General features: G+C 34.9%; 1 protein-coding gene across 4 annotated transcripts in view; it reads right to left on the reverse strand.

The window, feature by feature from the left end:
• Positions 1–13,566, reverse strand: part of CDC42BPA (CDC42 binding protein kinase alpha) — a 189,823-nt gene that overhangs the window by 75,610 nt on the left and 100,647 nt on the right. For all 4 annotated transcript variants that reach the window (XM_085325807.1, XM_085325806.1, XM_085325809.1 and 1 more), the window contains exons 7-12: positions 10,944–11,037; positions 9,977–10,177; positions 9,139–9,387; positions 3,701–3,780; positions 2,341–2,507; positions 1,429–1,551 (exon numbers count right to left, since the gene is read on the reverse strand). In XM_085325807.1, the coding sequence (XP_085181933.1) occupies positions 1,429–1,551; positions 2,341–2,507; positions 3,701–3,780; positions 9,139–9,387; positions 9,977–10,177; positions 10,944–11,037 (914 nt within the window). The remainder of the gene's footprint in view (positions 1–1,428; positions 1,552–2,340; positions 2,508–3,700; positions 3,781–9,138; positions 9,388–9,976; positions 10,178–10,943; positions 11,038–13,566) is intronic.

Here is a 13,566-nt window from a genome sequence, read left to right on the forward strand (position 1 = left end):
TTTCTCATTTTTTCTTAATAACTGGAAATACAAAAAGCCATTTTGCCCCTAATCCTCAGACCTAATGGTATATCTCTTAGGTTGGTTTCACCCACATTTCTAGAAGAGTCAAAAGCAAGCTGCTTTTAGGTTGCTCAGCATATGTACTAGCAGAAATGTATAGAGCTCTGTTTATTACAATAGTGAAGGCATAGAAGGAAAGCACAATATATAACAATACCTAAAACAAAAAAYAAGTTTAATGTTGTTTTAAAGGAAAGGCAGATGTGAGAGAAGAAAATAAGATCCAGGTGATTATCCACCCTCCTAATTGCCTATTACAAAACATAAGACAAAATTTGGGCCAAAAACTCTCAAATAATGGTGTTTTAGGATACAAACATTACCAGAAACCATGTCTTGACCAAGCAAATTGAAAAGGTATTACACAAATATGCAGTCTTCTAGATGCAGACTACCTATTTTAAAACAGTTGTTTTACTTTGTCAAATTTTTATGCTTAGGTTCATTTCTTTCAACAAGTGGTATTTTCATTTTCCATTTATGGCAGAATCCTTTGTAAATTAGGCTTAGTTCCTAAAACCTTGATAGAGGTTTTAATGTAAATAATCACACAGCATTTTTAGAACTCTGTTCTTCCATAACATGGCCCAACTGTCAGTTATTTGCTTCACTCTTGTCTCCAACATTTTGTCCAGRAAAAAAAAGCATTTTTTGAAAGCTTATCTCAGAGAAAAGTATRTGTGTGTTAGAAAAAGCCATTTCAGTTTTTGGAAGGAGTGAGAAAAATAAAACTCATCTTTTAATTTCTTTCCTCTAAAGCAGTCAAACTGCTGGATGCACTTTAAAACTCTAAAGACAATGATAAAATTACAYACTAGCTAAAATATCTAATTTGAAAGAAAATATAAATACAGCTGAAAATGTGTTCACATCTCACAAATTTGGCCCTTCCAAGTAAAATTCAACAGAAAATACAATGGTGAAAAAATTATTGCTTAAGTTATAACATAAAAAAAAATGAGGATGATCTAAGACTGTTAAAACTAGTAGACTAAAGCACTCACTCATCATATTTACATGCACACACACAGTAACACCACCTTCCTTTCCTCCAATTTACTACCCGCCTACATACTTGAATCTCAGAGTGGAGAGACATACAAAGCAAGGAATGCTGCAGTATGGACATGAGTGACTGTGACCTCTGAAGGAGTGAAATGACTTTTGATACTGCCCAACATAGTCAAAMAAGCGTTTCATCTGCTTTTACAGTACATTGTATACTGAAGAGCAAAGAGTAAAATGGTAAGTAAAGCCAGACTGAAAAGCTCTTCACAAAACAAAGACAAAACTAACATTATATTAAAGATGACTCTCATCACACCATTTTATCTTACAGCCTTTACATTAATATTTATAACTTACCTGTTATCTGTTTCTTCAACTTTTCAATTTCTTCCTTTAAGCTTTTGATTTCTAAATCTTTACTTGCTGTTATTGGGCCATCCACTGTTGAATACTGCAGAGCCTGGACCGTCTGGGTGGACTCTGGAGAAAGACAGACAGATAAACTGTATGTCTGACATCGCAGGAGATCAAAAAGATATTACTGATAAATCAAGAAATGCCAAACAGCCTCTCCACTGAAGTATATTTAAGTAAGTACTGGAAATACATATTCCAAATGTTAATGCCTGACTAATAGACATAAAACCTTAAAGCATAAAACCACTGAGGTAGGAAATTAAGTTATAAAACAATATCACCAAAATCATTAAATCCCTCTAAGGATCTAAAGAAAAAAAATGGTATTTTTTCCAAATCATGGACAGCAACATACACCTTTAAGAAACTGAGCGTTATGGCTAGTTACATGGTCATTTCTGTATCAAGACCTTTCGCCATGCCCAGAAAGACCAAGTCTCACTCCTGTTAACCACCACCATCACCTATACTTGTCAACAGTAACACTAACATTAATGGGCTTATTCACAAAGACCTACTGTGAGATTAGGATTCTACAGTTTTTAATTTTCAACTGCTAAATGCTAGTGGACTTTCTTTTTTAGTGATTGCCAGCTGAACAAATTAAGTTCTCATAGATTTTAAGAATTAACTCTTTGACAGCATAGTAACCAAGCCACAGTGTAGACAAAGTAGGTAAGAAGTATCTAGAATTTAACTTGTCAACAGAAATAATAAAAGAGAACTCTTTTCCATTAGAGAGCATTCCAGAAAGCATATTTATTTTTCTCAATAGTATAAACCATATCTCAGTAAAACTGCAAACTAATCTAACTCAAGGTGGTGACTGAATGATCTTGTTCCCGCCTTTACCTTGCAGTTTTCTACTAAGTTCAAGCTTTTCCTGTTCTAGACGTCTTATTCTCCTCTCATAAGCTTCTGTTGCTAAACTATCCTCCAAAGTTCTTTGAATGCTGGCATCAATCTCCATGGAGGGTGGTCCAGCTGTCAGTCTTAGACAGCTGCGGTCTGAAAGCACACTGGAAAAAAAATTAAACAGTACTAGATTTCACAAAAAGATTGTATTTAAAAGTTTTTTTAAAAAAATAAATGGTTGTTTGAATTGTGATTTACTACTTAAATAATACGTAGAAAAACAATACTTTGTTAGTATGCACTCAACTTAGAAATTGAATTAATTTTTAGTTAGCATGATTATCTTTTCAATGCATTCTTTAATATTACATAAAAGTAAAAGGTCCTTTAATTAAAAACAAGCATTCAGGATYGTGTATGTCAGCCAGATAACAAAAAAAATCCAATCTTCTGGCTGGTTAATAAGATTACAGTAACAAGTGTACAGTAACAAAAAATAATACCCCAACTTTGCCAAATACTTCAAAGATGACAACCACAACAAATGGTGTAAAATTATTACATGAAAACTAGCTTATCTGACTCAGCTCCTAAGGACTCAGCAATAAAATAACTGGAATATTCATTTCCTTGTGTTATACTTGTTCTACAAAAATCCTTTTTACTTTCACACTTTAAACAGATTTTATGAAGACACTGCAACTGTGTTCAACTACATGTTGGAAACACTAAGGYCTTGGTTCTGCAGATACTCATGTATACATAGCTAAGTATGCAAATAATCCTTCTGAGGTTAACGGGACATCTCACATGATCAGCATTAAGTCCATGTGTTTGCAGAAACAAGGCCTTTCAACACAGTTTTTCAACAGTTAGATTATTTTTTCTTGATAAATGGTCAGGTAGTGTATATGAATTTCTTTTAATTTAGCAGTACAACTGCACGTGAGAAATACCACATTGATAACAGTACCAGTAAAAGCCATTTTTAAAGTTATCCATTCAGCCTTACAGGAGTGCCAAAAGACTGGAAAGAATACAGTTTTTAAAGTCTTCCAAACTAAGTTTTCTCTGGTTCCGCACATCTAGTCTTATCTTTGCCATACGCAGTTAACGTCCTGGATTGGTTGAGAACCACCGTTCTCAATAGAACTCCTCTGAACACAGGTGTCAGCACCTCTACACTGAAGTAAATCTTGCCTGCAGAGAACTTCAGGGCAGAAATCATTTTATATTACAGCCCAATGATCTCCTCAGTAAACCACACTCCTCAGTATCTATTTGGAGTTGGTTTCAGAGGCAGAAATTCAGGATATTACAGAACTACCCCCTTGATAATTCTGGAGCTCTTACTTACCAGCTACTTGTATATGTGAAACCCACAAATGGCAAATGATGGCCAGAAAATGCAGTGTGTGATGGGGGAGGCATTGTTTCCTAGAAAAATAATGGGACAATTAAGTAAGATTCTACCAGATCAAAAAAAAAAAGATTTGCAAGTTTTAATCATATGTGAAGTGTTAGTGACAATACCATACTAACTAGATTGACAGTCAACTTTATCTACAACCCAAAYATGAAACTGCATCACTAAATCTATTTTAATAGCATGCAATACATAAAAATACAGCATACTAGTGAAAAAAAAAAAGTATTTTCTAACTAAATGTGCTATCATTGGAGAAAAGCAGGGTATTACTGATATTACAAGCCAATTCACTCCTTCCTTTCTCTTAGCACTAAGAGTATCATCTTTTATTCTCTCCTTTACTCCTCCTGCTCTGCAGTCAGCAGGGCTTCCTGCCTGTGATTTGCCAACCCCATTTCTGATTGGGCTTTCTCTACTGGAGAGAATAAAAGTCAGATATTTACTAGAAAAAGAAATACAATAGAGTTTTCTAATTGCATTAATGCTTTGGCCATTTCTTCCTTCAGTGCTCCTTGCTCCTGCCAAATCCAAGACAAATCTTTGAGCTTCTACTCAGGCTAAAATCACCCTACTGCTAGATTATTGGAACCACTGTAAATCCCAATATTAAGTAACCTGTTAATAGTATCCTATTAAACCCAAAGATGCAAGGGTTATGTTCTTATACTCCAGACGCCCTCTTAGTCTGTCTCATATAATGCATTTTTATATAATGGTCATTAAAAGAAACACTGCAAGAAGATTATCACATTGAAAGTGCTAAAAAGTTTGAAGTTTTAAGAAAGTGTAACATAATGTTTGTTTTTTTTTTCTGAATCCAAACAAAAAAGAAGAAAGGAACCAACTATACATGTTTTCATGTAAAACTCAGCAGGAGAGAAATGGAAGTAAGATTGTATTCAAAAGAAATCCAAAAATCACATTTTCAATGGTGGCTTCGGTCATATACATCAAAACTTTGACCTTTGAGCAGACAAAAAAAGTCTTTATAACAAAAAAAAAAAAGAGGGAGTTCTAGCACAAATAGAAAGAAGGTTCAATGACATGACTAGACTGTATAAGAACTTCAAGTCTACATTGCAGGGTATTTTGGAAATTAAGGACAAGACCAAATTACAAAGCCATAATTTCCACTAATTGTTCATAAAAATATCAAGCATGATTCACTGCAGTAGGGACAAAACCTGCGTTTAAATAAAATGCAAGTATTATATACATTAAGACATAAAATGAAAAACTATGTCGGTATCTGCACTATAATCACAACAATACCTAATGGAAATAAAAAGTTCATATGCAAAAATTCTTTACTTCTCTATTATATCTTGTTCTTGTATTTCACAGATTCCATTTTAAGAAGCTCCTAAATGAATAAGCTCTAAAAAAGCCAAATATAAATTTGGTATTGTAACAATCAACATGACAGATGGTTTTCAGTTACCATATAGGCAACTGTGGATTATATTATTCTAAATATCCTATCTTTTGAGTAGATGTGACCAAACTCATCTTTATTCATTGGAAAAAGGTGTTAGGAAGCATCCTCCATTGTCTGCAGAAGCAAATCAAACGCTCTTGTTATCAGTCAGGAACATAACAATACAAAACACAATAATATTTCCCCTTCCTCAGTATCGAATAGGATCAGATTTTGCTCAAACTGTCATTTCCTCAAACTCTGCATCTCAATTTACCCTTTTTCATTCTCATGTTAAAATGTATATATAAATGGGTGGTAAAAACTAGTGAAAATAACATTATGTTATTTTTCATTATGCCACCATTGAAGCCTTGCTATGTGACCTGTGAATACATCAAAACTTTAAAAACAGGGAACTCTAATGTCATGACATATCTTTTAATTTCAAAATTTTTGTATTTAGGCAAAAATGTATTTCTTCCTCTTACRTAATTGGCACAGCTTTCATTCATCAACGCACTGTTGTTTATATACTAGAACATCATATTTTGAAAAATACTATTAAAATAGCTCATTGTTGATAAAAAGTTATCAACAACTACAAATTTCAAACACTAAAATTTCTATCTAACATAACAGAGACAAATTATTAAAGAGAACCAAAATACCAACATAGTGAAAATTAGAAATAAAATAATCATCTAGTTTTAGTCTTAGTGCCACAGGAGACCATAACAATTGTATTTATAAATTTAACACAACTATTTCAATTCAGTAAGTATCATTTTAGGATCAGTTGAATAAAAACATATGGACATACTTGGCTTCTTTAACTAGCTGACAATAGTTAACTAGCTTCAGTGAGATAAGAGAGAGCTGTTATTTAAGTATATGTAGAACAATTTAAAGAATATTCAAAGGTTTTTATTCTGATTAGAGTGAGGGGAAATGAGAATGTGTTTTGGAAACAATAAATATTTAAGATGTTTTCACAAGAACTTATGAAAAATAGGAAAAAAGAAAACAGAACTGTCCAACTATCAGAAGACATTGGCATCTTGTAACTGCATCTGATGAGTCAGGATACAAAACACTAGCCCTGCAAAACAGCAGAAACTACAGGAGTTTAAGATTTTTCTCATTTTCCTCAGCTTATTAAAATTCTGATTAAGCATCTTTTCAGTTCTGTAGTCAGTACTACAGTCTCACRTTATTTTTAAACCTGTATTTCTCTCCTCCTCCCACCCCCCAACACATGACTTTACTGTTAAAGCAATCAAGCATGGAAAACTTCAAAGCTTTGCCCCAGGTCAAGGGAAAGACCAGCACGGACTCTTACAGAGGCCCACTGAGCTAAACTGATCTTCTATGGAATACAGTAATTCCTAGTAGAAGATTACTTTGCATGATGAGGACTTTTATTTGTTTCTATTTTCCAAAATCAAACAAAATCAAATGACAGAAATAGAGGAGTGTAAAGTTAAACTGAATTACTGCAAGGACTCTAAAAGGGGRAAAAAAAAGTAGGTAAAATAGTTATTTGCAAAGAGGTAGATATGAAATGTCAGAAAACCTTAATAACAATGGGAAGTTTCTGTCAAAGAAACTTGATTGTTTTCTGATTCTTGGGCAGAAATCAAAATACATATTTCCTGCTACTTCTGTGAATTAAACAGAATTATGATACTGACAAAATCATAAACTGAATCCAAGCATATAATGCCACGGTCAGTAAAGTTACTAAGTCAGTCAAAATCTAACAAACAACAGATCAAAAAGCTGCCTGCATAGTTTGGCCCTTTTGCATTCATGTACATTTTGACATACAGTTCTAATTTCATTATTGTGGATATAATTTTTCCACAGGACCAGTTTCATTSCAAGTCTAGGTAGAACAGTAATAGTCATGCCTTTTCAATACTGTCCCTTATCCTCAGCAYTGGGCATTCCTCACTTGCTATGTGTCATTCAAATTCTGCAATGAATAAAAACCAAAATTGGAAGGAAGAAAGGAGGGAGGGAAGTCTCATCGGCTCTTCTACTGTACCTTTACAACAGTAATGTGAATGTGTGAACCCTCCAAACAAGATGTCTATGAAATATGAGGGGGAAGACATCTCCAGGTTGCACATCAGAAATTTGAGGTGAAAACATATTAAATACAGTGTCCATGAATTGAGACAAAAAGGTAAAATATCCTCATTCAACACCTAAGACTGGTTTTTTTCAGAGGTTCTCAGATGCCAGATGTCAAAATAAATGGTGAAAGCTTAACTCTCTTCAACTAAGAAAGTACAACAAATAAACAACTTTCAGATGTTCCAAATCCAGAACTCAAAAATGAAGCTCCAGGAAAAAAGCGTTCCTCTCTAATAATTTAATGGAATTGCTTTCACCACCCAAAAAGTCTAAAGCAAATGAAGTATTTGTTTTTTTCTTTTTTTTAAAATGGATAAAAGTCAAGTCATCACAAGAGCATTCCTCCTTTACCTGCAGCTCCCTATTTCTTCACAACAGAGAAGCATCCACACTACTTAGCTCTAGGCATCTTTGAGTGCCTCAACCGGGCACTTAGGCTCTAAAAAGGAAGACCCTTGAACCGGACAACAGTGTGAATAACCTCCAAAAAGCAGTTCAGCTTCAAAAATATGGCAGAGTTGCTACATACAGCATCTATTCCCACCACCTGGGAAAAATAATGTGCAAACAGTTATGTGAAGACTGTATAAAAGACTGCATTAAAAACTTATAAAATAGTTCAGTCATGCAGGGAAATGGGCCACACCAGATGCAAGTTGAGAATTACTGAGGATTAGGACTACTTTGTAAAACGCAGAATTCATTACTTTCAAATGCTGGAACTTGAGAGCTTTTCTACCTCTCCTAGAAATTTTGGCACTCAGTATAAAAACTGAGGGAAAAAAATTGTAAGCTGTCACATGCAACCACAGCGATTTGCCTAAGCGGTCCACATGAAAGGACTCTGAAACTGATAGGTCCACAATACATATCTCTGCCACTGAATTTCAGTCGGTAAAGATTTTTTCCATGTTTTACTGCGCAGCTGGGGGAAAGGGTGGGCAAACAAGCATCACTGTGCCTGTGACAATTCATGCTGCCTATAGCCTATCTGCAGGCCCCAGAAGCTCGGTGGAACTCGGATGCACAGGCAGCTCAGAAAACAAAAGTAAGGACAATGCTTCACCTTACATGCAAATAATACATATCTGCAGCTTTCAATGAATATAAATGTATTTCCATGGAGACAACAAAAGGCATTCCCCTGATTCTATGACCCCTATCATCTGTCAGAGTTCCTGTTCAAAAGCACAGGAACACTAACATTCTTAAAAATGAATGCTGGAAAGTTTTTTTAGCAAAGGCAAAATTATTTAGTTCTCACAAGGCTTGTTCTTGGAAAAAAAAAAAAAAAAAAAGTCAAACAATTTAGCCTGAACTTTCCAAAAACTCAATCTGAATCGGAAACGAAGCTTGGAAAATTTCAGTCAGAATGAACTGAACAAAATCTGGCAGATCTATGAGCAACTATGAACAAAGGACTACAATAAAGTGTGTTATGCAAACTTAATGTAAGTGTTAACAATGCTGTGCTGGAAATACTGTGTCTTGCAAACTACTCATATATAGATACATTATTCTTCATGTGACCTGGACACTAGGAACTGCAAATAACAGACATACGTGTTAGTTAAAGGACGTGTAAAGTTACAGTGACTTCCACAAAATTAAAGTTATCCTTACACATATTGGGTTTGGAGGATCAGCCTCCAAACYGTAAATATATTCCCCCTACCATTTTTTAAAAGAGCATTTATTTGTTACACAGAATATAAAAAACATACTGAAATAAACTGCCATTTAAATATATTTTGTTGTAAGGTACGTTACAAAAGCAGGTTTGTCRAAGTATTAGTTCTATACTTACAGAATTTTTTAAGCAATCATCATCCACATCAAAGTTTGACGTATCAGTGGGGCTGCTGACTTCTGGGATGTAAGGTGCCTCACAGTTTCTAATATTATCCCAGTCGATTCCAGCGAAAAAAGGATGGTTCTTAAAGTCTTCTATACCATTTTGTCCAAGTCGATGCTCTCTGCTACAAATGAGTCTTCGAATGAGGTCCTTTGCACTTTCAGAGACATCTGCCACTTGAGCAGGAAACTGAAATCTCTCCTTAAAAATTAAAATAAGAGAAAATAGTTTATTACCAAGAAAAGGCTGAAAAATCAATGTTCTTAGTGAAAATTATTGTACAAAAAAAGAAATACGCTAATATTCAGGCTCTTAAACAAACGCAGTAAGGTTTCCAGGAAAAAAAGACTTCCCCAAAAGATAGAAACTATTGAAAATGTTTTGTCTTCTAGTTTTTCTTGTTTATTTAAATTTCTCTCATACCCTTTTGGACTCTACAACTGCCTCCAGGTGGAAGAACATTTAAAAATCTACTGCATATGTCAACAAATGGATCTGCCAGAAGAACGTCAAGCAAAAGGAGTGATGTAATGTAGCCAAGACTTACTCCTTAAGAGTGAGCTAACAGTCACTTTTCCAAATCCAGATTTTTACTTTTGAACTGCTTTATCCTAAAGCAAAGCCATCTGCAACCTATAACTATAAACTCTTACATGGAAACACATTTTATATTCTACATTTATGAACATGAACTTAATTATTACATAAGAACTCATTTTAAAATAAGCCTCTGAGTTACTCCTTATTAAAAATTAGCTTAGAGAGAGACAGAAAGAGAAAGTGCACTAACTTTGTGGTTCATTATTTTCCCATAGGTCTCCACCAAGGATTCTGCATAAAAGGGCGTTTCTCCATAAAGCATTTCATACATGCAAACGCCCAGGGACCACCAGTCACACTCAGGCCCATACTTCCCTTTTCCATCTTCCATGGCCTGCAAAATTTCTGGAGAGATGTAGTCCGGAGTTCCAACTGCCACTGAAGATTGCACCTGTAGAAGTTACAATTCCGTGACTAAAATCAATTTTCATCATTACTGATGCTGCTCTCTCTCTGCATATATATAAATTTGGTCTAATGTTCCTGTTATAATAATGACATCTAAATACAAAAAAGGCTTCTAAATTCACAAAAAAATACTTAGGCATCCAAGCCACTTTGCTAATAGGCATTCCAACTTTGGAAAAACTCTTATGAATATTTAATATTGGAGAAAGAATGAAACTGTCAATTCTTATCCTTGAGGTTGTTATTAAGTAATTACATGTTAGGTAATCACATATGTTAACTCAATTACTTTGTAACACTTTGTGCCATGACTAACACACTGGAATGGCATTCTTGTCAGACCTATATGCTCTGCAAGTTTATAAATATACTACTGAAATACAATGATGTGATAGCAATTTTATCTCATCCTGCTTATACAAAAGCTTGTATTTCCAGCAAAGATTTCAGTGCAGGGCTCAAAACCAAGAGATTCATAGTTCACCAACAGACACCAATTCCATATTGATAATGCACCTTATCTTTATTTGTATCTGGGTTGATATACATATTTTAAAAGCTTTAACAAACAGTAAGTCCAAGCAGTATGCAGCTTTGTTTTGAACTGATGTTAGTTGTATATCAATACCATTAGCATTCCATTTCATTTCACTTTAAACATCTTTTCTCTTTAATTACCGCATATTTTATTTGYGAGGAAAGGACAGAAAAAAAGGTGTTGGGAAAATATATTGTTCTTTCTAATTTACCGTTCCATCTTCCATCAGTTTCAGACAAGAACCAAAATCTGCTAATCGAATATGCCCGTTCATATCCATCAAKATGTTGTCTGGTTTAATATCCCTGCAAATAAAACAAGTTTCAGAATTAGCAAAAAAACATAATGTAAAAAATATAATCCAAGGATTAACTCTGCAATAGCCTTATGATTCAACAAAGCAAAAGAGTGAGATGGAAGGCTCACTCATATGATGAAATCTGCACCAAAAACATTTTCACRGCTGGAGCTGTAGCATATGACAGGCTATATAATGCTTGTTAATTTCAGTAAGAGCTTCGTGGTCAAATTCCTCTCACCTGTGGCAGGCAGATAAGAGAACATTACCAGCTCTGAACTAGTAGATGAAACTTAAATCATCTAAAGAATTTTAGTAGAGCACTCAAGTGAAAGATGCATACTTGGAGATGTAAAATAATCTCCAAGATCTACTGTAAAACAAAGGTGAAAGAAATCTTAAAATAATTAATGCATTTTTAAATTCGTTGTCTTTCACCTACATTTTTTTTCCTCATACACATAGTGAGTTGAGATATACTTCTGTCAAACTGCTGAAAAAACCAACAAAGCCATCAATCTTGTTTCAGGTTTCTATTGCAATAAATACTTTTACATATATTTATCTACATGCATATATATTTATCTACTGAACACTTAAAAAGTACTTCCATTTACTTCTGCAAAACTAAATTCTGATTCACTCATGACCCTATAAAGCTCATTTAGGAAAGTGGAACTGTTACTACAATTTCTCCTTTTTCTCTGTCCAAGGCAACATTCCCCCCTCAYACACTAAAATTGATTCAGGCACTCGACCACCCATGGTTCAAATGCGTGTGGAAGAGAAGTTTTGGTCTCAATTATCCCTAAAGTTGCAATCCTCCCATTCGTGATGTCCTGTGCTGCCCCAGGAGCGAAGGCGCATGCGAGCAGCAGAGCCGCAGAATGCAAAGTGGCAAGCAGAGCTGGGGCACCTCCGCAGATCCCAGGTCACCAGCAAGGTGCAGGGCTTTTGGGTCACAGCCAGATCAGTATGATCTGTGAGTTAATGCCTCACAAATTGTGCCCCATGACTTGAAAAACAGATACTACAGAGCATGAAGAACAGAGCTGATTTAGATACACTTAAAATAAGGAGGTTGAGTGTAGATATTGTTCCTATTATCTCAGGTTCCTCYGCACAACCAGGCTGATAACTAGAAAGCCTTATGCAAGCAAAGCTAAAAAACAAAAATAAAATAAAATGCACTGCAAATTAAAATCAAATTCAGAAGTCAATTTCCAATCCACAGTATCTTAGGACTTGCATATATTAGCATTCAAATGTAAAGCGGTGTGAAAGGGCAAATATACAGAGCAAAAACTGAATTTCAAGAGTCTAAGAAAAGCACGCAGTACTGTGTGGCCAATACTATAAATAAATTTTAACAGACACCTTAGAAAAACACAGAAATATTCACAAAATAAAAACCAAACAGTACTTAAGAAATYGCACCCTTTATCTAAGAGGGCATAACAAAGAGGATTCCTCACAAAATAGAACATAAAAATTAACTGAGAGCATTCCCTAAATAACATTCTTCAGTTCAATTTTTGCTGATACTGAATACGCCAAAGAATTATGACCTCCAGATTGAGATAGTTTTATTGAATTTACACTGACCCTCCAAAACATTCCTTAAGCATCCTCCTAAATAAAAATAAACACATGCTATTGAGACCTCTGGAAATATAACTTCAGTATAAAACACTTTGCAAAAATATTATCTAAAATCAAGTTCCTTTTAGAAGCTGGACATACTTCAAGGTAAACAAAAACATGAGTCACCTTTGAGGCTCCATTTATCCAAGTTCTGTCTCTTAATACATTCCTGGGGAGGAGAGGGATTAAGCCAACCCCCCACACTCCATCTCACAAAACAGCAGAAAAGAAGAAAAATCTCACAATGTCAGCATTTTGCAGAAACAAAACTGTAAACAACACTGTAAGTACTCTGAAAAAACAAGCATTTCCTGGGAAGTCAGGTTTCTAAGACTCAGTGACAACTTTACATAARCAACTTGCACAGTTAAGGGGGGAAAAAATAGACCAACTTAAGGCATAGAAGTTCTTTTCAGCCCCAGAAGGTACAGGTTACAGGCAACTGTTCTGAATTCAGTGGAACTACATTAACAAAAGACAGTCTGAAATGCAAGAATTGCTGGCACTTGCAGAGTAGAGTGGGCTATTACCAAATGGAAAGTTAAGAAAATTATGAAACCCAGAGGGGAATGAGGAAGGGGAGTATTTGCGGCCAGTGTGACTAAAGGATTAGGAGGAGATGGTTATAGGGGGAAAATAATATGTCATAAATCTTGTATCTCTGTTGAGTCTGTAGCTTTTAGATTCCATTAGAATTACGAGTTTTATTCCAAGTTTATGTTTTAAAAACATTTGGTAGCCATTAGGCAACAGAACTGATTCTTCCTCCTGCTTTAAATAGAGTACGGTCTTCTCTCTYCATACCCACTTCATATTCCCCAGTTTATCCTAGTTTTACTGTATGCAATGGACCCCCCTTTCCATTTTTCCATGTCAGCTGTAATATTTACTG

The sequence above is a fragment of the Rhea americana genome, unplaced genomic scaffold (genome assembly GCF_003343005.1).
Source record: "Rhea americana isolate MKP2758 unplaced genomic scaffold, rheAme1 scaffold_123, whole genome shotgun sequence".
Lineage (NCBI taxonomy): Eukaryota > Metazoa > Chordata > Aves > Rheiformes > Rheidae > Rhea > Rhea americana.